We start from the raw sequence: 24,076 nt of genomic DNA on the forward strand, positions 1-24,076 counted from the left end.
CTACATGTCTGAGGATCAAACCATTTTGTTGGTTTAGATTGAACAAAGGCACATACTTGATTTAATTGCTGTACAGTAGCTAGTTAACGCAGACAAAGACAGCTAACAGTATTTTAATTTCCGCTTTTGTCATGCTGTCATGCTAGAATAGTATCTTCATCCAATACTACTGACGATATTACCAGAATTAAGCTCTACCTTTGCATTAGGCAGTTCCGTCTGTTACCAGGCAGAGATTTCCAGCAGCATTCACTAACCTTCCAACATGGCAGCAACAGGGAACGTAGAAGAAACGCAGTTGCAAGACATGGAGGAAGATGCAGGGATGGAAAGAGAAATGGAGTCGGACGAAGAGGAAGGCATGGGGGTCGAAAATTTAGACGAAGAAGAGGAGGACGAATCGTCCGAGGACGAGAAGGAGAATGAAGCTGAAATTCAACGTTTGGAAGAACAGGTAGGTAGCTGACGAGCTAGCTAGTGCTACTGTACCTAGCTATCTGCTGTACAAAATCTCATAGACCTGGCTAGACGCTAGCTATCATTGCTAGCTACTTAGTTCGTATGAATGGAGTTAGAGCTAGCCTGGCTCGGTCCGAGCTAATCACACAGTAAACGTAAACAGTAAGTTCGCTTCGAACAGTTAGGTCTACTAATATTCCCTGCTCTCAATGGACAATCGCAGCTAGTTAACACTCATTTGCATTTCAATGATAGCCATTATTGGCACTCCACAACATATAGGTAGCCTGCAAGCCAGCTAGAGACGGCACTAGCACTAGCATATACGATGAAGATACAACTGTCCAAAGAGGAGGACATTTACTGTCGTGATACTTTTAATCTCCTCTGGTTTGTAAATGTCACGTTCTGACCAGTGTGTAAAAGCGACAGTAACACAAAGATGTCGATTGCTACATGGCTTGTTAAGCTACTGCATCTACTTCTATGTCTTGTGTTGAACTTTGTTGATCCCTGACCTCGACGTGTTGAGCTAAACACGCGCCAACTCGCTGAGATGGTGGTTAGCTTGCTAACACGCCAGATATCCCCACAAGTCCCTTTCGTCACCACCATGTATTGCGCCTTACTGTACCCCCAAGCATTTACATGTGGAAACGTGGTATTTTTGTTGCATGCACCGGTCGATTATTTACGCTTACTTGTAAGTTGAATGAATTGCCGTTTAAATTATACATGGTTGGTCTTACCGATTCTATGCCCTTTTTACTTTAAGCTTTCAATCAACGCTTTCGACTACAATTGTCATGTGGACCTGATCAAACTACTCCGACAAGAGGGCGAATTAGTTCGGCTCCGCAAGGCACGGCAAAAGATGAGCGAGCTTTTCCCTCTCACGGAAGGTCGGTGACTTTTTGCGGTTGCTGTTGACTATGCCTCACAAACGGTTGTGCTTGTATTCATTTGGCGGCTGAAGCACCATTCAAGGTGCCTGAATTGCAGAGCAAACAACATATGTTTTGTTCGTTATTTCAATTGGAGTACATAGAGGCTGACATGTCACTCTTGTAGATGTTGCTGTATGTGGAGGCTGACCCATATGTCCTGCAGAGATCTGGCTGGATTGGCTGAAAGACGAGATTCGCATGACAGAGGAGGAACCCAACCGGGAGAAAGTGTACGAGCTGTTTGAGAAAGCTGTGAAAGACTACATATGTGAGGAATAAACTTGCGAGAACGTACTAAACTAGCGCCTAACCACCCATCCCTTCATTCTTCTCAACCCCCATTCCTATTCCAGTATGGGTCTCCCACAGCATCACTAACACACTGTCTCCTCTGCCACCCAGGCCCTGAAATCTGGCTGGAGTACGCTCAGTATTCGATCGGGGGCATGGGGTCTCCGGGCGGGATAGAGAAGGTGCGGGGCATCTTTGAGAGGGCCCTGACGGCGGTGGGGCTTCACATGACGAAGGGAGCCACAGTGTGGGATGCCTTCAGGGAGTTTGAGAACGCCATCCTGTCTACCGTCCAGGTAGGAGCAGCCAGCTACCTCACCCCAACCTCACCCCAGCGGCTGAACTCACGGCCCTGGAACACACACGCTCACCCCTCCCTCCGTCTCACAACTCCACGGAGGTTGTTCCGTATTTCAAAACACGTCGTTCAATAAGGACGCCTGGCATTACTGATAATAAGAAAAAAGAAATGTACTGTTAGAAGGCAAAGAAGAAAGCATCCAGATGTTTCTAAGCGTCTGTGTCTCTCCCCCCAGCCCCCCCCTGGCAGTGTCCCCACTCGGGAGCAGCAGGGGCTGGTGAACGCTCAGCTCGAACGCATCCACGCCCTGTTCCGCCGCCAGCTGGCCATCCCCTTCATGGGTAAGGATCCCGCTATTTACTTCTCTGAGGATGTTTGTGTGAAACAGAGAGGATTTGCTGCCTGTTGTAAGACATCGACTGTAGCTTTACCGTGTTCCTCTAAGGCCGCCTTTCTCCACCCTGGTCCTCAGAGCCCGCTGTCCTGCATGTTCTAGATGCTTCCCTCTTCCAACACCTGATTCGGATGAAAGGATTGTTACAGCTTTGTAACGATCTATACATTAGAATCAGGTGTGTTGGAAGAGGGGGAAACATCTAGAAGGTAGAGGACATGAGGACCAGGGCTGAGAGAGGTTGCTCACGGTGGCTGTTTCCTCCGGGGCTCTGAGAGCAGGTGGTACGGACGGCTAGTCTGGACGAGGGACTTTGCTGGTGGTGCGAGCCAGACTAGCGGGTGAACAAACAGCTTTCCTCCTCAGCGTGACCAGCAGCACCGTCACAGTAGAGCAGTCCTGCTCCGAGACGCAGCGCTGGCCAGGAGAGAGCCAGATGGTCTGGCTCTGTCCGCTTGCTGTTTACATTTACATTTATTCATTTAGCAGACGCTTTTGTCCAAAGCGACTTCCAAGAGAGAGCTTCACAAAGTGCATAGTGCTGTTGTGTGTCGGGGCTGAGCGGTTCTGTGAGTCGGGGATGAACGGCCACCAGAAGCCTTCCTGGAACGACTGAGTCCTCCCCCAGGCACTAACTGGTGCCAGCGCTCACAGTGTAATCCCCCTTATCAGAAAGCCTGTCTGTCACTCTGCTGTTTGGTCCAGAGGAGGACGGGGAGAAGGGAAGGGGCGTATGCAGGAAACGTGCAAACGTGACGCCACCGGATCAGAACAAAGACACGCTCCAAAAAATCTGAAAAATGATTCTCTTCTGAGCGATCACGTTTCCCCCAATCTGGTACCTTTTATAATGAACGTGCTTCCTTGAAAAGGCTTTAGGCTCTGTGGTGTCAGAAGCTGTCCTGAAGGGGACTCCTGGGAGAACTGGGCTGGTGCACATCCAGTGCTTCATGAGGGTGTAGCTCGGTGGTTAGAGGCACCTTGACAGCAGATCACAGGGTCAAATCCCCCCGGTACTGTACGTCTCTTCTGATCAAATCCTCTGCTAAATGAAATGCGTTACCTTGCAGACATGGACGCCACCTACGCAGAGTATGAGGAGTGGTCTGACCAGGGTGTGGCTGAGACTGTGACCCAGCAGTACAGACGAGCTCTTCAGCACATGCACAAGAGCAAACCTCACGAACAAGCTCTGGTACGGTAACCAAGCCAACAACCACCATTTCATAACTCCCAGTTAATGAGGGAAGACAAAGGATTGTTGTCTCTAAAGGGTTAAACCTGCTGTTTGTGCTGTGTGCCGCGCGTGAACAGCTGGCTCTAACGTGTCCGTGTGTTTGTGTGTGTGTGTGTACAAATGACTAAATGTAAAAAATGACTAAATGTGTGTCTCCCAGCTGGCCGCGGAGCCCCCTAAGCTAGCAGAGTACCAGAGCTACATGGAGTATGAGCTGAAGGAGGGCGACCCAGCTCGGGTCCAGATCATCTTTGAGCGCGCGCTGGCCGAGAACTGCCTGGTACCAGACATGTGGGCGCGCTACACCCGGTACCTGGTGAGTGAGTCCTCCCCCGCTGCTCTGCACGCTTTCATCACTCCCAGCCTGCAGCTCCTCCTAATGGATTCATGGGCTGGGTAATTGCTTTAATGGGATGCTGATGAGATGCCAAGATTGCAAACACCAAACAGATAGCAAGCGCTAATCCGTCAGAGCGAGAGTGGGTTTTTAGCTGGGGGTGGGGGGATGATGGCAGGAAATATTATATAAAAATGTGTCACAGCTTTTGTTTTTATGCGAACGTTTGACTATATTTCAGAATATTTTGGGGTTGGACACTCCTGTGACCGTTTATTTATTAATTTATTGCATTCACGCTAGTATGAAAATGTATTGTGATTAAAGTCACACATTCTTAATCATCAATGTGATTACATTTGATGGCGGTGGGACATAATTGAATTGCCGTAGCTTTATTTACATGACAGCTTAATGTCCCTCGCTGTGGAAGCACCTTCACAAACAGGCAGCGTGCACTGAAGGTGACAAACGGAAGGTGCGCTGTTGCTAGGGTTACTGACGTGTTTCCCGTCTGCGTTTCAGGACCGCCAGCTGAAGATCAAAGACATCGTCCTGTCCTGTCACGACCGGGCGGTCAGGAACTGTCCCTGGACCATGGGCCTGTGGAGGAGCTACCTGCTGGCCCTCGAGCGACACGGAGCCCAACACACCACCGTCCTCGGTAACCACCACCAGCGATCAATCGATCGATCGATTGATCCCCTTTACAGCCGTCTGCTACACTAAACACAAGCACTGACCTCCTTCAGAATCCTGACGTCTTGTGTGTTTTTTCTTTGTCTGTGTGTGACAGATGTTTTTGAGAAGGCTCTGACCGCCGGTTTCATCCAGGCCACAGACTATGTGGACATCTGGCAGGCTTACCTGGACTACCTGAGAAGGAGGGTGGACTTCAGCAAAGGTGAAGGCACGTCTCCACTGCACCACAACACACCACGTCCCTCTGTCACTGAGTGTGTGTGTGTATATATGCATCCCCTTTGGGTTACACATGTATGTACGCACATACACCCACAGGGATGGATGTAGATGGATCTTATCCATGCGTAGATGTGCTGATTGGGGTGTTTCCTCCTGCAGAGTCGAGCAGGGAGCTGGAGGATCTGCGGGCAGCCTTCAGCCGCTCCCTGGACTACCTGAAGCAGGACGTGGAGGAGAGTGAGTCCACCCCCCTCCCCTCCCCAGTCCTCCACCTCACCCCCAGGAACCCCAGTCCTCCACCTCACCCCTCCACACCTATCCACCCACTTGCAGGACGATGGACTCACCTCGCGTGTGTGTGTGTGCTTCTATGTGTGTGTGTTCTCCTCAGGGTTCAGTGAGAGTGGAGACCCCTCCTGTACCATCATGCAGATCTGGGCGAGGATAGAGGTAAACACAGGACAGAAAGAGGCCCAGGTCACCTAGCCTGTGTCCCCACCCTCAGGAAGTGACCTAGCCTGTGTCCCCACCCTCAGGAAGTGACCTAGCCTGTGTCCCCACCCTCAGGAAGTGACCTAGCCTGTCCCCACCCTCAGGAAGTGACCTAGCCTGTGTCCCCACCCTCAGGAAGTGACCTAGCCTGTCCCCACCCTCAGGAAGTGACCTAGCCTGTCCCCACCCTCAGGAAGTGACCTAGCCTGTGTCCCCACCCTCAGGAAGTGACCTAGCCTGTGTCCCCACCCTCAGGAAGTGACCTAGCCTGTGTCCCCACCCTCAGGAAGTGACCTAGCCTGTCCCCACCCTCAGGAAGTGACCTAGCCTGTCCCCACCCTCAGGAAGTGACCTAGCCTGTCCCCACCCTCAGGAAGTGACCTAGCCTGTGTCCCCACCCTCAGGAAGTGACCTAGCCTGTCCCCACCCTCAGGAAGTGACCTAGCCTGTGTCCCCACCCTCAGGAAGTGACCTAGCCTGTCTCCAGGTCAGTCCTCCATAGTCATGCTGCTCCTCTCCTCCCTCCGCCAGGCGCTGCACTGCAGGAACATGCAGAAGGCCCGGGAGCTGTGGGACAGCATCATGACCCGAGGGAACGCCAAGTACGCCAACATGTGGCTGGAGTACTACAACCTGGAGAGGTCAGAGTTCAGGGGTCAAGAGTTCGGGGGTCAGCGTTCGGGCTTACTGGGGAGGGGGGGGGGGGGGGGTGAGAGGGTGAACTGAGCCGTATGAGGATTCTGACAGTGTGTGTGTGTGTGTTTGCAGGTCATACGGAGATGCTCTCCACTGCAGGAAGGCCCTCCACAGGGCTGTCCAGTGCACCTCAGACTACCCAGAGCACGTGTGTGAAGTGCTGCTCTCCTTCGAGAGGGTGGAGGGTGAGTCACTCAGCCTGACGCAGCCTGGCACAGCCTGACACAGCCTGGCACAGCCTGACACAGCCTGACACAGCCTGGCACAGCTTGACACAGCCTGGGCAGTTCAGTTGAGTTTAGGAAGAAGCTGTAGTTGCGTCAGGGGTTGATCTGTGCGTGTCTCCTATAGGCTCTTTGGAGGACTGGGACATGGCCGTACAGAAGACTGAAACTCGGCTCAACAGAGTCAGCGAGCAGAGGGCCAAGGTGAGGCCTGCTGTCTGAACCCTGATGTCTGAACCCTGGTGTCCTCTCTGTCTGCTGCCTGCTGTTTCTCCTACCCCTGACCTCCCTCCCTTCCTCCAGGTGGCAGTGAAGGAGGCCTCCCAGGCCAGACAGGAGGAGGATAAGACGGAGCAGCGTCGGAGGGCCAGGGCAGACAAGAAGAGCCAGAAGAAGGGTTCGAAACCCCCTGGGCGCCCTGGGGAGAAGAGGAAGGCCCAGGAGGATTTCCAGGACTGGGGTGACGAGCCAGGTAGGGAGCCTATCATCTCATTCTGAACTCTGGTCATGACAGGGTTTCAAACAAAAAAGGCTGTTTTTGAAACAGTCCTTGTGCTTCATGACATCCTTTGCCCTGGTCTCTCACAGAGCAAGGTGCAAAGAGGCATCGTCGGGGGGGACAGGCGGAGGAGTTCATGGAAACGGAGAGCAAAGCCCCGCCCAGACGCAAGCCTGAGGGGACCAATCAGAGCCAGACGGGGTCAGCAGCGTCCGGGAAGAACAGCCAGGAGGAGCCAGAGGAGCGTCGAGACGACTGCAGCGTGTTCGTCAGTAACCTGGCCTACACGCTGGCCGAGCCAGAGGCCAGGCTCAGGGAGCAGTTCCACCCCTGCGGACCCATCAGCCAGGTGCGCCTGGTGTTCGCCGGGAACGGAACCTTCCGGGGCTACGGCTACGTCCAGTTCGAGGGCCGGGCATCGGTGGCAGAGGCTCTGAAACTGGACAGGAAGTTGGTGAACGGCAGGCCCATGTTTGTGTCGCCCTGCGTGGACAAAAGCAAGAACCCAGACTTCAAGGTTAGGGTTTTTTTTTTTTAAATTACAGTCTCTCTACGTGTTGTAAAACATCTCCAAGCAACCTCTTCTTCTACGTTTGTTTCTCTCAAGGTGTTCAAGTACAGCGTGGATCTGGAGAGACATAAGATCTTCATCTCTGGCCTGCCCTACTCCTGCAACAAGGAGCGGCTGGAGGAGATGTGTCGAGGCTACGGCACCATCAAAGACATCCGCCTGGTCACTCACCGCTCAGGGCAGCCCAAGGTGAGGGGGGGAGGGAGGGTGTTGGTCCACCAGATGTCAGGTTAGAATCAGCACCACTACAACGATTCCTCACTTACATCGTTCACAATCTGCATGCGAACGTGAGTTAATCCCAGCGTGTTCCCCTACAGGGTCTGGCGTACGTGGAGTTTGCTGACGAGGCGGAGGCGTCCCAGGCGGTGCTGAAGATGGACGGGATGGTGGTGGAGGAGCACACGCTGGCTGTGGCCATCAGCAACCCGCCCCGGCGCATCAGGAACCTGGACCTGTCTGGACCCAGCAGGACCCTGGTGCCTCGACAGGCCTACGGAGCGTGAGTTACACCCTGCCTCTCTCACATACCCTGCCTCCATCACACACCCTGCCTCAATCACGCACCCTGCCTCAATCACGCACCCTGCCTCAATCACGCACCCTGCCTCAATCACGCACCCTGCCTCTCTCACACACCGAGAGAGAGGGGAGAAAAGATCACGTGTGTGTGTGTGCGCAATGTGAGTTGGTGAGCCAAAAAGGCTCAGTTACAGTGTAAACCATGGCTAGTTCTCTGATGTGACTGTTTTGTTTTCCAGGAGGGGGAAAGGCCGCACACAGCTGTCCCTGCTGCCCCGCTCCCTGAATCGCCACACCGGCCCCGTAGTGAATGCCGAGAACGGGACCACGTCCAAACCAGCCAATGAGGCGGTGAACTCTGCCGGAGACACGCCCCCTAAAGCACAAGCCAAGCCCCTCTCCAACTCAGACTTTGCCAGAATGCTTATGACGAAAAAATGATGCTTCCGTTCCGTACCTTGCCTTGATATGGAAAGCCATCTTGTGTCCTTACAGAGGAGAGATGGTGGGCGAGTTTCTGTAAGAGGTAGACTTCCCTTTAATCCAGCCCCCCCCCCCTTACGCTCTGCTCCTATCAGAAAGCCTTAATCATCCTGGCTCCTCCCACTTCACCTGTGACCATTTGAACGTTGGTTTTGAAAAAGTGTGATAGAATGTCTGTTTTATGACCAATTTGTGTTTTGTGTTTTTGAAAGGCAAAGATATTTTATAAAAAAAGCTGTGTCATATATATTTGTGTGTAAATATATCAAACGTTGTGACTTTGTGGTGCCAGGTGTGTGTAAGGCGTGTGATGAAGTTGTTTTGGATTGGGGGGGAAACGTTAACAGAGTATTTTTGATATTCATACTTGTGAAATGTGTTTTGTTTGAAAAGGTAAATATGCAAGATCTTGAGATGTATCATGGAAGGTAGTGTATATAGCTCTCATAGATGTATTTGATCAATGACTAGTCCTTGTTTATCCTGTGTGTTCAGGACAGTTGAAGATGTCCTTGTACAGCCCATGTGTTTGCTGTAAGGGTAGGAAACATGCGACGTTTGTCTCCTGGACATGACACACTCCCGCCTTGCCAAACCCTGTCTCATCTGCACCTGTACCAAGAAGGGTTCAACCCTGTCTCATCTGCACCTGTACCAAGAAGGGTTCAACCCTGTCTCATCTGCACCTGTACCAAGAAGGGATTTGCAGGACTTGCCAGCTAACTCGTCACCTATTCCTCCACTTGGCGCTCGCACTAGAACGCATGTATCATCCCATGTAACTACACAATCCATAAGTGAAGCTTTTGATTTATAGCTGATTTATTATTAAATTTTCGGGGGGTTTATCATCTCTGATACGAGGATGACTGCTCGACTCAGACACAAGCCGTCAACCCCAGTCCTCGGGGTTCCCTGCACTGGATGTTCTAGATGTTTCCCTGAAGCAGGTGTGTTGGAAGTGGGGAAACATCTAGAACATCCAGGACGGTGGGCCTTGAGGACAAAGGTCGAAGACTACTGCTCTAGTGACGAGCCACGAGGCAGGCGACGACAAGGGGACAGTGAGACGTGTGTCAGTCGGTCACAGCTGGCTTGTGTTCTCATTCCACAGATGGTCCTGTCAATGGGGAAAATAATTATGCAGCTGTTTGATTGCAAGAGCTTTCATTGTTCGGTACAAATCCATCTATTGTGGGAATAACACAAGAACAATACACCTATCGTTATTTCCTTAGAAGTCTCTTGGCTTTGAATAGGTAAATGCAGACAATTGTTTTTGTATCTGTGGACTGATTGGTTGGGGTGGGGGGAGGGGTGTGTAATGTGATGTGTTTTGACACCTGAATGGTGGGCCATAGTTTTGTAAAGCATTTGTATGTTCACCAAACAGAGGGAATATTTGCTATATCTATTGTTCTATCACCACAGTGGCCTAATCCTAGATGGGAGACGACAAATATATTATTTAGAAGTCACTTTCTGTCTCAATGTCCTCTACAAAAGGTGGTGTAGGCACATTAGTGTAGTAGTTTCCTAATTTCGTGTGGTTGAGATGTTTTGCATTTTGGTATTATGTGAAAGCGGAGGTAAAGTAAAATGTTAACTCTTTTCTCAACGGTGATTGTCCATTTCACCACTCGTATTGGAGAGCGTTGAGCCAATTAAACCTTTAGTTTATTCCTCCTGCTTGTTCCAAGTTCAGCTCTTGTCATTTTGGTATCGTAACTGTCAGCTAGTGGTTTCTTTGCTGTTTTTGAGCCTAAAGCTGTTAAATAAAGCAATTCTAAACGATCACACGTTGCACTGATTTAAGTCTGTCAATCAAGGGCCAGTTTTCCAGGGTAATAAAATAGTTTATTCTGTAGTAAAATAAATAGTGAATTAAGTACCTAAAGGCTTTATACAGTGTTATTTAGAAAATAATTACATTAGACCTTAGAAGAATCAAAGTGACATTCTCATATACTTTATATATTCATTTACAACTCCATTTGTTATTAGCTTAAGTTATCAAGCAACATTAAATATGAAACAGATGGTTTGAGAATGCTTCTTATATATTAACATCTACAGAACTCTTAAATGTTAGTAGTGTTCCAAAGAGTACTGCCAGTTGAAAGTGAAAAGATTGTTATGGCACTTAATTGACATCAGAAACTAGTCTAATCAATCCATGATCATTTGATGAGGACACAGGAACACCATAACGTATTAGTCTAACTCACGATTCAACCTGCAAAACCTGCAGCTAAAACTAACACATGAAACCAGCAGCAGCATGTGTGAAATCTACAAAAGAGGAGGTAACCATGTTGGTATAATAATAGTCTCCTTAGCTTCACCTCAAGGTGCATGGACATGCTGTCATAAATAAAATGAAACACACCGATAAACCCATCCTGCAGCACAAAGCCACCACGGGCCACACACCACCACACGTCAGGCTCCCTCCCTCCCCCAGGTCAGTTGTGTACAGGGATGGTGTGTTTGCAGTCGGGGCAGGCCTGGTGCGGTCCGGCCCCTGGCAGCCCCACCGCGTGCTCGCTGGTGGCGATCAGCAGCGTGTCCAGGGTGATCTCGGTGCACTTAGCAATGAAGCGGATGAAGGGTCTGACGTCGCCCTCGTTGGCCGTGTCCAGGGCCGTGTAATACTCGGCCCGCTGCTCCTTGCGGATGGTGATGGGCGGGTAGCGCGCCTGCATGAGCACCAGGTTCATCAGGAGGCGGGAAGTGCGGCCGTTTCCGTCCACAAACGGGTGGACGTACACCAGCTTGTAGTGAGCCAGGGCGGCGTACTCCACCGGATGCAGCTGGAGGCTGTCCTCTGAGTTGAGCCACTGCACCAGCTCCTGCATGTGGCGCTGCAGGTCGTGGGGGTGAGGGGGAATGTGGTGGCCCACGAACACTTGGCTGGTCCGCAGACGGCCTCCTTCCACCGGGTCGGCGTAGCCCAGCACGCGCCGGTGGATCTCCAGGATGTCGCTGACGGTGATGGCTCCGGCGCTGGCCAGCAGGGTGGTGTTGATGTACTTCATGGCAGCGTCTACGCCGATAGCTTCGTTCTGCTCCTGCAGGCTCTTGCCGGGGACGGCGTAGCGCGTCTCGATGATGTGCCGGATCTCAGAGAGCGTCAGTGTGTTGCCCTCGATGGCCACTGTGTGGTAGATATGGTGGTAGTAGGTCTCCTCCATCACCCGCCGCAGGGCCGAGTTGCCCTTGGGGATGGACATGAGGCGGCGCACCTTGCTGTCGATGATGCCAAAGTGCCTCTGGTCGATCTCTTCCACCAGGGGAAGGGTGCGGTCCCGGCTTACCAGAGCCCTCTCATGGCAGGGCGAGAGGGCCAGGGCTTTGGTGTAGAGGTGGTCTGCCTGGACCACGTCCTTGTCCTCCTCAAGCAGGGTGCCCAGCTCCGTCAGGGCCTCCACATAGTCAGGGTTCAGGTTGAGGGCATGAACCAGCAGCTTGTGGGCCTTGTCTCTCTTCCCCTGTTTCCTCATCTCCACTGCCTGCATCAGGGCTGCTTGCGACTCAAGCTGGGTCTCTGAAATTAGCATCCACATTACAATCAGACCACACCGAAGAGAATAACTGGTGCCTCTAATACAAGGAATACTGGTAATCTTACAAACACAAATCTTTACAAAAACTTTTGTTTACCTAAACTTAGCCCCACTCCTCTCACGTGAGGATTACTGTTAACCTTACAAAGACAAATTGCCTATGCTTACCTAAACTTGGCTTGGGCCTTAAAGGCAACACGTCAAGAGCGGTGAAGGGAACAGTGAGGCTGGTAGACTGGACTGTCGGCCGCGAACCCTTGCCCCAGATTTGGCACCGCAGTAGGGCCATTCCCTTCAGCGCGACACAGCACTGGTCTTCCTCCCCAACCAAGGGCAGCAACAGGGCCACCAGGGAACCCAAAAGCAAACAGAGCAGCGGCCCCCATCCGCCGAGGACACGGCCGCTGGTGTAACGCCACAACGTTAAAGCAGACATCATTGCTTGTATCCGCCATCCTTAAGTGACACGTCCCCCATATATCAGGTCAGCCGGTAGGGATGGCCTAGCGACGTTAGCCGAGAAACCGCTGCAAGAGAGAAAAACTAAGTTAAAGAGAGTTTCAACTATGACAACAGCAAGAACAACTTGAAACAGTTTGAGTTTGTTAGCTAGCCAGCTGATCCGACGCAAATCATCAATTAAATGTCCTAAATATTGCTCAATTTCAACAACAGCAGCTGTCAAGAGTTAGCTCTAGCTTAGCTAGTGACACCAGGTACTAAAGTTAACGTTAGGCACTTACCATGTTAACTCGGAAAATGTAAAGCACCCGAAAAGAAAAAAAATCTTGTTTTTTGAATCTAGTGACAAGTCTCATCTAATGCAGATTAAATATCCCTTTCGTATAGGTTTGTCTTCCGTGTTTCATGCCACAAATGCAGACCGGACATAGTTGGAGGGCGGGGTAACGTCTTATTCTCTGATGTTTCACGGTAGCTGACATCCACAAAGTTGCAATACTGCCACCTTCAGGTTTCATCCATTATGTCCATTTTGATTCTAGGTCAGCTAGTGCTGTAGCTGTTTCTATCTTTGGAAGTGGAGATTGTTGAATTAGATCAAATTTTATGTGGATAGGTGGTATTGGCCATGTGATTTAATTACCAGTCAATGCAAATGATGGCAATAATATAACAGGTACCTTAACACAATAAACAGAAAGCTAAAGTTAGCCAGTAAGTTTTCATCTGACAATAACGTTAACTTGCTAGTTCTGTGCAGCGTTATGTTCATTATTGAATGTTTAGATTTTGTAACTGATAAACGGTGTCAACTGGCATAAGATACAGAGGGACAGAAGCAAGGCTGTAATCCTAATACATATTGGGGGGGACACATCCATCCCCAATATTCAAATCTGGTCAAAATGTCCCCCCCAATATATTGATATAAAAATATAAATGTGCTACGCTACGACAGGCAACCACCCACGCTGTAAAAAAATACTTGTTCCCCCCAATGTTGACTCCATGGCTACTGCCTTGGAGAGAACGAACCTTAGGCTACTGTAGTGTTGTAAGAAGGAAACAAGATATTAGTTTACAGTTCCACTTTCAACCAGAAGATGACGGAAGTGGCACATTTGTTAAAAAACGATGTGGTGAGTTATGGTTTGTTACAGTAAAAGCCAAAATATGGAAATTATAATGACCGCAACAATTCAATTCATGTTTAGGATACACAAGTATACAAGTAGCCTACAATAAAAAGCGTTGCGCCGCTGAGCTACCTACAACACTGCAGTTTTTAATAATCAAATAGATTGTAGCGGACAATAATAACAATAAAAGATAAAAATAAGATAATAATAATAACAACCTCAACCGAAGCACAAACAATATTGTAGCGACCCACGGATTGGTCGCGTGTTAACTCGCGCTGTTGGCGCAAAGGATTGTGGGTGGCGCAATTCACATACTTGTTTCATGTTTGGTTAATGTTGTATGCATGTTTGAGCTGAGTGTTGTTGTTCTGTCAATTAGGTTTGTCAGTGGATGATGTATGGATATTAGTAACTATAAGTTATCGTTGTTGCCATAACTGTGAATTGTATGTGAGTTAATGACTTGTTGTTGGCATTCACATGTGATTTGTGGTGTAGTAATAAAACCTGTAGTCGAGCGGTGTATGGGACACAGGATAAAAAGGTCTTCTTCTCTGCGTCCGATTATTACGCATCCACTCCAATATAGACCCCCAGCGCCATCGTTACATTGGTGTCAGAAATGGGATGGCGCAACCACGCAGGATGGAGGAAGAAATCGCAGATCTTGAAGAGACCATTAAGAGGACTCAGCTACACCTGGAGAAACGTAGGCTGAAGATGGAGCGTTCCAGGGCAAGAACGTCGTCCCACGCTGATGGGTCCAGTGTGCCACGGCCTTGTCGCCCCCTAGAGGCCGGGAGTGGAACCACAGAACACACAGCCATAGCTGTGGACATCCAACCTGACCTACCTGGGGCGTCCCCACAGGTGGATGTTGGGGCCATCCTGCCCCGTTCCACTGCCATGCCAAGAACACCAGCGAAGGTGCCCAAGTTCAATGGAGAGACGCTCCTGGAGCCATATCTTGCCCAGTTCCAGTTGGCAGTGTGGCATGGTGGTTGGAGCAGCGAGGAAGCCGCCACTCATCTTGCCCTGGCGCTGGAGGGAAATGCGCTGCAGGTGCTCCTGGATCTGACCCCGGGAGAACAGCGGAACCTGGAGACCTTGACCGGGGCCTTGGAGAGGCGGTTCGGGCAGCCACCATTCCCTGACCAGAGTAGGGACAGGCTAGCCAGCTGTCGCCGCCAGGAGGGAGGGAGTTTGGGCGCTTTCGCCGCAGATATCCAGCTCTACGCCCGCCATGGCTATCCAATGTTCGACGCCGCTGCAAGAGGGGAGCTGGCTCTCCATGCATTCCTCAAGGGGCTTATGCCAGAGCAGCTACGCCAGCATGTGCGTCTCACCATGCCCAGAACCCTGGAGGGGGCTCTTCAAGAAGCGGTACGGGCAGAGGCGGTGCTCTGCACTCAGGCTGCCCCACGGCTGTCCCTTCCACACGTCCGGGCCATCGACTGTGAGGGTGAGGAGGCCGAGCCAGTTTGTCAGGTGCAGTTTCGGCGGCGGCCAGCCCCAGCTGGGAACCGTCGACCTCGATCCACTCTTCGGTGCTATCGTTGTGACGAACCTGGTCACATTGCCCGTGACTGCCCAGCACCAGCACCAGTCTCCAGAGCACCACAGCAGACGGGAAACGACGGGGGGGTGGCGCAGTGAGGGGCCCGCCACCCCAATCGTTGGCCCCTCCCTTAAGCCAAGAACTGTTGATTGGTCGTGTAGGCAACACTAAGGGACTGTATTTGGACTGCTGGCTTGATGGCCAACCCTGCCAAGCTCTAGTAGACACGGGGTCTACCGTCTCACTGGTGCGTCCTGGCGTCCTTCCAGGAACCATGGGGACGCTCTCCGGCGCATGGGCAAAGTCAGACACGAACCTGGTGACGGTGACAGGGGAGAAGGCTGCTACAAAGGGGAAGAAGCATCTGCGGATCCAGGCTGGGAACTAGGAGGCGGAGCACGAGTTCTGGCTTGCCAATATTCAGGACTCGTGCATTATCGGCCTGGACCTGTTGTCCCGTTGGGGTGCCTATGTTGATGTCCTGAGGGCAGCCATCACCCTTGGTGGGGAGACTGTGGCGCTCCAGGCCGGCCAGGACAAGAACACAAAGGTCAGAGACCAGCAAGCCAGCTGCCAAACAGCTGCCACCAGCGACTCCATGCCAGGTCAGCCTACCAACCATACATCGGCGGAGACGTCTGAGGCGGTGAGGGAACTCTGCCGCCGCAGCAGTGATGGCCTTGACCAACAGCAGTGCGGCCAGTTGAGGCACCTCCTAGAGGACTATGCAGATATCTTTGCAGCAAAGGATGAGGACTGTAGGCGGACGGGGTTGGTTCAGCATTCCATTGACACCGATACCGCCCAACCCATCCGCCTGCGGCCTCACCGGCTGGCCCTCGGCAAGCGACAGGTGGCAGAAGACAAAGTTAGGGAGATGGCTGCTGCTGGGGTAATTGAGCCCTCTGACAGTCCGTGGGCCGCACCAGCTGTCCTGGTTCAAAAAAAGAATGACAGCTGGCGGTTCTGCGTGGACTATCGACGTCTCAACGCGGTGACCAAGAAGGACTCTTACCCCCTCCCTCGCATAGATGACGCCCTCGACCATATCACAGGCTCCAGCTGGTTCAGTTCCCTTGATCTGCGTAGTGGCTACTGGCAGGTGGAGTTGGCCCCTGACGCACGACCAAAGACTGCCTTTACCATTGGACAGGGACTGTGGCAGTTTCGTGTTATGCCGTTTGGACTCTGTAATGCACCAGCGACGTTCGAACGGCTGATGGAGAGGGTACTGGCTGAAATACCACGGAGTCGTTGTGTGGTATACCTGGATGACCTGCTGGTGCATGCCAGCGACTTTGACCGAGCCCTGGGTAACCTGCAAGAGGTCTTTGAAGCCATTCGTCAGGCTGGGTTGCGGTTGAACCCTGCCAAGTGTCGCCTGCTGACAAGAGAAACGCAGTTCTTGGGCCATGTGGTCAGCGCGCACGGGGTAGCTACCGACCCCGCTAAGGTGGCCGCAGTCCAGAATTGGCCACCCCCTGCCAACGTCACCGAACTGCGGAGCTTCTTGGGCCTGGCGTCCTATTACCGGCGTTTCGTCCGGGGCTTCGCCACGATTGCCAAACCCCTCCATCGACTGACTGACAAGGGACAGCCCTTTGACTGGGACGACGTGTGTGCCGGAGCCTTCACCCAGCTAAAAACTGACCTTACCGAGGCTCCCATTTTGGCCTACCCAGATGCGGAACAGCCCTTCATCGTGGACACTGATGCCAGCAACGTGGGAGTTGGCGCCGTACTGTCCCAGAGTGTTGGAGGGGTGGAGCGCGCAGTAGCCTACTTTAGCCGCACTCTGAACCGAGCTGAAAGGAACTACTGTGTGACCCGGCGTGAGCTGCTGGCAGTGGTCCTGGCACTGCGACAATTCCGGCCGTACCTGCATGGCAGCCATTTCCTTGTGCGCACCGATCATGCTTCCCTTACCTGGCTGTTGAACTTTAAGAACCCGGAGGGCCAGGTGGCTCGCTGGCTGGAGGCCCACCAGGAGTATGACTTCGAGATCCAGCATCGACCAGGGCGGTTGCATGCTAATGCTGATGCCCTCTCCCGCCGCCCCTGTGCAGTCTTGGAATGTCGGTATTGCCAACGACAAGAGGAGCGGGACCAACCACTGACGGTGGCAGCCATTCAGACAGCTGACTGCGAGGGGAGTTCTCCATGGACCTCCGCTCAGCTGCAACAATGCCAGGAGGCCGATGCAACCTTGGCGGTGGTAATCAACTGGCTGGCGACGGGGCGGCGTCCCGAATGGACAGAAGTGTCTGCCCACGGACCGGAGGTTAAGGCTTACCAATCACAGTGGGGCAACTTGGAGCTCCATGACTCCGGGCTGGTGCACCGGAGGTGGAAAGCTCCTGGCCGGGGAAGCGACCTCCTACAGCTTCTGGTACCCCGTGAACTCCGCCAACAGGTCCTTCAGACCGTCCATGGCTCGGTGGGGGCGGGGCACTACGGCATCGCCAAGACCCTCCGCCGCCTCAGGGGCCGATTCTATTGGCCAGGTTGTCGACGGGACGTGGAGCTGTATGTGCACTGCTGTGACCTTTGCACTGCTAAGAAAGGGCCAACGCAGCGCTCCCATGCCCCATTGCAGCAGTACCTGGTGGGGGCTCCGATGGAGCGAGTAGCGGTGGACATACTTGGGCCCTTTCCAGCGACTGATTCCGGCAACCGCTACGTCCTCGTGGCCATGGATTATTTCACCAAATGGCCGGAGGCATACGCGGTGCCGGATCAGAGTGCCACCACAACTGCGGAAAGGCTGGTAGAGGAGATGTTTGCCCGCTTCGGGGTCCCTGCGGAACTCCATAGTGACCAGGGGCGGAACTTCGAGTCCCAGGTCTTTAGCGAGGTCTGCCGACGGCTGGGAGTATCCAAGACGAGGACGACACCTCTCCACCCTCAGAGCGATGGGCTGGTGGAGCGGTTCAACCGCACCCTGGCTACCCAGCTCGCCATCCTGACCAGCCAACATCAGCGGGACTGGGATCGCCACCTGCCCCTGGTCCTGTGGTCGTACCGGACGGCCGTCCAAGAGTCCAGCCAGTGCACACCAGCTGCCCTCATGTTTGGGCGGGAATTACGGACACCGGTGGACTTGGTTTTCGGGACCCCGCCCGAGCCGGAGATTGCTGGAGGAAAGGAGATGGATTACTACCGGAGGTTGATAGATCGCCTCCAAGTAGTCCATGAGTACGCTCGTCAGGCCCAGGCTAACTCTGGGGTGCGGCAGAAAAGAGCCTACGACACCCGGTGTCGGAAGCTGACCTTCAAGCCCAGTGACAAGGTCTGGGTGTAGTGCCCTACTCGTAAGAAGGGGGTGTCACCCAAGCTATGCAGTCACTGGCAGGGGCCCAGTGAAGTTATGGAACGGGTTTCTGAGGTGGTGTATCGGGTGCGCATGCCTGGTCGGGGGCGTGTGGTGGTGCTGCACCAGGACAGACTCTGCCGCCGCAGCAGTGATGGCCTTGACCAACAGCAGTGCGGCCAGTTGAGGCACCTCCTAGAGGACTATGCAGATATCTTTGCAGCAAAGGATGAGGACTGTAGGCGGACGGGGTTGGTTCAGCATTCCATTGACACCGATACCGCCCAACCCATCCGCCTGCGGCCTCACCGGCTGGCCCTCGGCAAGCGACAGGTGGCAGAAGACAAAGTTAGGGAGATGGCTGCTGCTGGGGTAATTGAGCCCTCTGACAGTCCGTGGGCCGCACCAGCTGTCCTGGTTCAAAAAAAGAATGACAGCTGGCGGTTCTGCGTGGACTATCGACGTCTCAACGCGGTGACCAAGAAGGACTCTTACCCCCTCCCTCGCATAGATGACGCCCTCGACCATATCACAGGCTCCAGCTGGTTCAGTTCCCTTGATCTGCGTAGTGGCTACTGGCAGGTGGAGTTGGCCCCTGACGCACGACCAAAGACTGCCTTTACCATTGGACAGGGACTGTGGCAGTTTCGTGTTATGCCGTTTGGACTCTGTAATGCACCAGCGACGTTCGAACGGCTGATGGAGAGGGTACTGGCTGAAATACCACGGAGTCGTTGTGTGGTATACCTGGATGACCTGCTGGTGCATGCCAGCGACTTTGACCGAGCCCTGGGTAACCTGCAAGAGGTCTTTGAAGCCATTCGTCAGGCTGGGTTGCGGTTGAACCCTGCCAAGTGTCGCCTGCTGACAAGAGAAACGCAGTTCTTGGGCCATGTGGTCAGCGCGCACGGGGTAGCTACCGACCCCGCTAAGGTGGCCGCAGTCCAGAATTGGCCACCCCCTGCCAACGTCACCGAACTGCGGAGCTTCTTGGGCCTGGCGTCCTATTACCGGCGTTTCGTCCGGGGCTTCGCCACGATTGCCAAACCCCTCCATCGACTGACTGACAAGGGACAGCCCTTTGACTGGGACGACGTGTGTGCCGGAGCCTTCACCCAGCTAAAAACTGACCTTACCGAGGCTCCCATTTTGGCCTACCCAGATGCGGAACAGCCCTTCATCGTGGACACTGATGCCAGCAACGTGGGAGTTGGCGCCGTACTGTCCCAGAGTGTTGGAGGGGTGGAGCGCGCAGTAGCCTACTTTAGCCGCACTCTGAACCGAGCTGAAAGGAACTACTGTGTGACCCGGCGTGAGCTGCTGGCAGTGGTCCTGGCACTGCGACAATTCCGGCCGTACCTGCATGGCAGCCATTTCCTTGTGCGCACCGATCATGCTTCCCTTACCTGGCTGTTGAACTTTAAGAACCCGGAGGGCCAGGTGGCTCGCTGGCTGGAGGCCCACCAGGAGTATGACTTCGAGATCCAGCATCGACCAGGGCGGTTGCATGCTAATGCTGATGCCCTCTCCCGCCGCCCCTGTGCAGTCTTGGAATGTCGGTATTGCCAACGACAAGAGGAGCGGGACCAACCACTGACGGTGGCAGCCATTCAGACAGCTGACTGCGAGGGGAGTTCTCCATGGACCTCCGCTCAGCTGCAACAATGCCAGGAGGCCGATGCAACCTTGGCGGTGGTAATCAACTGGCTGGCGACGGGGCGGCGTCCCGAATGGACAGAAGTGTCTGCCCACGGACCGGAGGTTAAGGCTTACCAATCACAGTGGGGCAACTTGGAGCTCCATGACTCCGGGCTGGTGCACCGGAGGTGGAAAGCTCCTGGCCGGGGAAGCGACCTCCTACAGCTTCTGGTACCCCGTGAACTCCGCCAACAGGTCCTTCAGACCGTCCATGGCTCGGTGGGGGCGGGGCACTACGGCATCGCCAAGACCCTCCGCCGCCTCAGGGGCCGATTCTATTGGCCAGGTTGTCGACGGGACGTGGAGCTGTATGTGCACTGCTGTGACCTTTGCACTGCTAAGAAAGGGCCAACGCAGCGCTCCCATGCCCCATTGCAGCAGTACCTGGTGGGGGCTCCGATGGAGCGAGTAGCGGTGGACATACTTGGGCCCTTTCCAGCGACTGATTCCGGCAACCGCTACGTCCTCGTGGCCATGGATTATTTCACCAAATGGCCGGAGGCATACGCGGTGCCGGATCAGAGTGCCACCACAACTGCGGAAAGGCTGGTAGAGGAGATGTTTGCCCGCTTCGGGGTCCCTGCGGAACTCCATAGTGACCAGGGGCGGAACTTCGAGTCCCAGGTCTTTAGCGAGGTCTGCCGACGGCTGGGAGTATCCAAGACGAGGACGACACCTCTCCACCCTCAGAGCGATGGGCTGGTGGAGCGGTTCAACCGCACCCTGGCTACCCAGCTCGCCATCCTGACCAGCCAACATCAGCGGGACTGGGATCGCCACCTGCCCCTGGTCCTGTGGTCGTACCGGACGGCCGTCCAAGAGTCCAGCCAGTGCACACCAGCTGCCCTCATGTTTGGGCGGGAATTACGGACACCGGTGGACTTGGTTTTCGGGACCCCGCCCGAGCCGGAGATTGCTGGAGGAAAGGAGATGGATTACTACCGGAGGTTGATAGATCGCCTCCAAGTAGTCCATGAGTACGCTCGTCAGGCCCAGGCTAACTCTGGGGTGCGGCAGAAAAGAGCCTACGACACCCGGTGTCGGAAGCTGACCTTCAAGCCCAGTGACAAGGTCTGGGTGTAGTGCCCTACTCGTAAGAAGGGGGTGTCACCCAAGCTATGCAGTCACTGGCAGGGGCCCAGTGAAGTTATGGAACGGGTTTCTGAGGTGGTGTATCGGGTGCGCATGCCTGGTCGGGGGCGTGTGGTGGTGCTGCACCAGGACAGACTATCACCATATCGCCCGCTTGCTCCAGAGACGTGTGGAGCAGAGAACGACACCAGCGGCACCATTCCCACTGGACAATGTAACCCCCCCCCTATGGCACCTTCTACCAGTCCCAGGAGGCCAACTCGGCGGCGGTTACGGCCAGGACACTTAAGAGACTACCTGTTGGGTGATGGGGTTGTCGGGGACGACTGACCCCTCAGGTGGGGGCTATGTAGCGACCCACGGATTGGTCGCGTGTTAACTCGCGCTGTTGGCGCAAAGGATTGTGGGTGGCGCAATTCACATACTTGTTTCATGTTTGGTTAATGTTGTATGCATGTTTGAGCTGAGTGTTGTTGTTCTGTCAATTAGGTTTGTCAGTGGATGATGTATGGATATTAGTAACTATAAGTTATCGTTGTTGCCATAACTGTGAATTGTATGTGAGTTAATGACTTGTTGTTGGCATTCACATGTGATTGGTGGTGTAGTAATAAAACCTGTAGTCGAGCGGTGTATTGGACACAGGATAAAAAGGTCTTCTTCTCTGCGTCCGATTATTACGCATCCACTCCAATATAGACCCCTAGCGCCATCGTTACAATATGTTTTGTAATGGATCCTGTTTCAAGAACAGTAGGCCAACATAGCTACAGTGATGTACCAGTTTACTAGATATAAACCGGAATAAACTTTGTCTATCTTTGGAGTTTCCCCTACAAAAATTACAACCAAAACATGACGAAACAGGCCGTGTTGGAGTTGTCTAGCAACACAGACAGCTCAGTGCCAGTAGGAATTCAAATTTTAGAGCGGCCCGCTACGTTCAAGACAATCATGTTCCAGCAATCCTGTTCCACGATGCTACCAGTAATGTCCATGTTATGGGTATTGCAGCTTTAAGTCTATGAAGGTAATCTAAAGCAACCACATCCTGAAAGCTGCCTCCTTTGGCCCTTACTGGACTAGGGGGTGAGTGTGATTTATGGAAGGTGAGATATTTCCTTTGCAACCTCAAGCTTTTACAGCAGCAAGTATATTTACTGGAGACTCTGGTTCTTCCCTCTAATGGACTTACAGGAGGGGTTAGGTGTGTATGAAAGTGTGTGTGTGTGTGGGGGGGGGGGAGTGTGTGTGTGTGTGTGTGTGAGTGAGTGAGTGAGTGAGTAACGGCTCAACCGTAAGGAGAACTGTCATCAAAGATGTTGAAAATGATCAGTCAAGGTGTCGATGAGTAAACTTAGAAAAATACAACACAGTAGGACGTTTCCTGTTAATGTGTCACATTAATCTTTGATTGTTTGGTAGATTTGTGGGCAGAACGAGCCAAAGTGCCGTACAGTTCCATATCAGCACCGGGCCTCGTGATATGAGGTGCTCCTTGAAGGAGCTAGTGTTCCATAATGCATGATACAACGCCTTAGTGCTCATCTCAGTCAGAGAGAGAGAGAGAGAGAGAGAGAGAGAAAGAGAGAGAGAGAGAAAGAGAGAGAGAGAGAGAGAGAGAGAGAGAGAGAGAAAGAGAAAGAGAGAGAGAGAGAGAGAGAGAGAAAGAGAGAGAGAGAGAGAGATAGAGAGAGAGAAAGAGAGAGAGAGAGAGAGAGGGAGAGAGAGAAAGAAAGAAAGAAAACAAATGCCCTTCCAGTCTCATCCTTTAATGTGGAAACTCAATACTTTTATACTTTCATCTAGAGAAATGTCAGGGGTGCCTCCGCTCCCGGTTTCCCAGAAGAAGTCTGTTTAGTATTCCATTGAGGTGTGCACCTAAACTGCTTGTTCAGGGCTATTTTTACCATAGCGGTGTCTTTAACTTTTCTTAAAAACAGGAGAAAAAAAACGATGCTTCCAGCTGTCTTCTTAAAACACATCAAACTTGGTTTTGGGGGAAGGTAATGAAGAGCCTGTGAGAACGTGGGTTGGTGACAAACAAACCGTCTTTGATTTCCCTCTTGTTAGATGTTCGTATGTGAGTTTTGTAAGCTTCACAGTCTTCACAACAGCTGCATCCAGCTGAATGGTAATGTTTTTACTGTAATTGGATTGTTCCAGTGAAAAAACAGGGCATGAAGCATCACAATATATATATATATACCGAACATAACTCATCCGTCATGCATAGTCACATCTGAATGGTTTCAAAAGACAAACCGTTCCAAGTGGACTCCAGACATTTTAATGGTGATATTCGTATGCTTGATTAAGGCCATTGCTACGCCTTTGTGATACAGAATTATATACAGGCTTGATCAAATCAAACTAAAAGTCTAATAAAGTGTTCACGTGGCATGGCCACTGCAGAGGAATAAACTGAGATTTAGCATCGCAACAAGAGCCTCATTAAAACTGGGGCTGAAGGGAGCATCGGAGCGTCAGCCCAGCATGACTACCACCTACCAGCCCCCCTCCCAACAAGCTCCCTGGTGAAGCAAGCAAACAGACAGACAGACAGACAGGCAGGCAGGCAGGCAGACAGACAGACAGGCAAACAGACAGGCAAGCAGACAGACAGACAGACAGACAGGCGGACAACTTCAGCAGGTATAACCTAAAATAACTTTACATTGTTGTTTCACTGTTGTTACACTGTTATTACACTGTTGTTACACTGTTATTACACTGTTGTTACACTGTTATTACACTGTTGTTGCACTGTTATTACACTGTTGTTACACTGTTATGTGGTTATTACACTTTTTACACTGTTATTACACGTTTACTATGTTGTTATTACACTGTTGTTACACTGTTTCAGAG

General features: G+C 52.4%; 2 protein-coding genes across 5 annotated transcripts; one reads left to right on the top strand and one right to left on the bottom strand.

The window, feature by feature from the left end:
• Positions 1-69: 69 nt before the first annotated feature.
• sart3 (spliceosome associated factor 3, U4/U6 recycling protein) lies at positions 70-9,424 on the top strand. 4 transcript variants are annotated; one of them, XM_047016836.1, is made up of 19 exons: positions 70-454; positions 1,235-1,361; positions 1,570-1,674; positions 1,809-1,993; positions 2,234-2,339; positions 3,463-3,587; positions 3,790-3,945; positions 4,492-4,630; positions 4,763-4,876; positions 5,050-5,127; positions 5,282-5,340; positions 5,914-6,023; positions 6,151-6,263; positions 6,430-6,506; positions 6,606-6,774; positions 6,891-7,318; positions 7,409-7,561; positions 7,693-7,874; positions 8,134-9,424. In XM_047016836.1, the coding sequence occupies exons 1-19, from the start codon at positions 266-268 to the stop codon at positions 8,333-8,335; spliced, it is 2,817 nt and encodes a 938-aa protein (XP_046872792.1). In that variant the 5' UTR covers positions 70-265; the 3' UTR covers positions 8,336-9,424. The 4 variants fall into 4 exon arrangements, with proteins under 4 accessions (XP_046872792.1, XP_046872793.1, XP_046872794.1 ...); XM_047016837.1 differs by having other exon boundaries at positions 4,763-4,870; XM_047016838.1 differs by lacking the exon at positions 70-454 and having other exon boundaries at positions 1,275-1,361; positions 1,531-1,674.
• Positions 9,425-10,218: 794 nt separating this feature from the next.
• On the bottom strand, positions 10,219-12,848 carry ficd (FIC domain protein adenylyltransferase). The gene is made up of 3 exons (XM_047016850.1): positions 12,687-12,848; positions 12,112-12,470; positions 10,219-11,924 (listed from the first exon to the last, which is right to left on the bottom strand). Exons 2-3 carry the CDS (start codon positions 12,380-12,382, stop codon positions 10,843-10,845), a joined length of 1,353 nt encoding a protein of 450 aa, XP_046872806.1. The 5' UTR covers positions 12,383-12,470; positions 12,687-12,848; the 3' UTR covers positions 10,219-10,842.
• Between the last annotated feature and the right edge of the window lie 11,228 nt (positions 12,849-24,076).

This window comes from Hypomesus transpacificus, unplaced genomic scaffold (assembly GCF_021917145.1).
Source record: "Hypomesus transpacificus isolate Combined female unplaced genomic scaffold, fHypTra1 scaffold_42, whole genome shotgun sequence".
Taxonomy (NCBI): Eukaryota; Metazoa; Chordata; class Actinopteri; order Osmeriformes; family Osmeridae; genus Hypomesus; species Hypomesus transpacificus.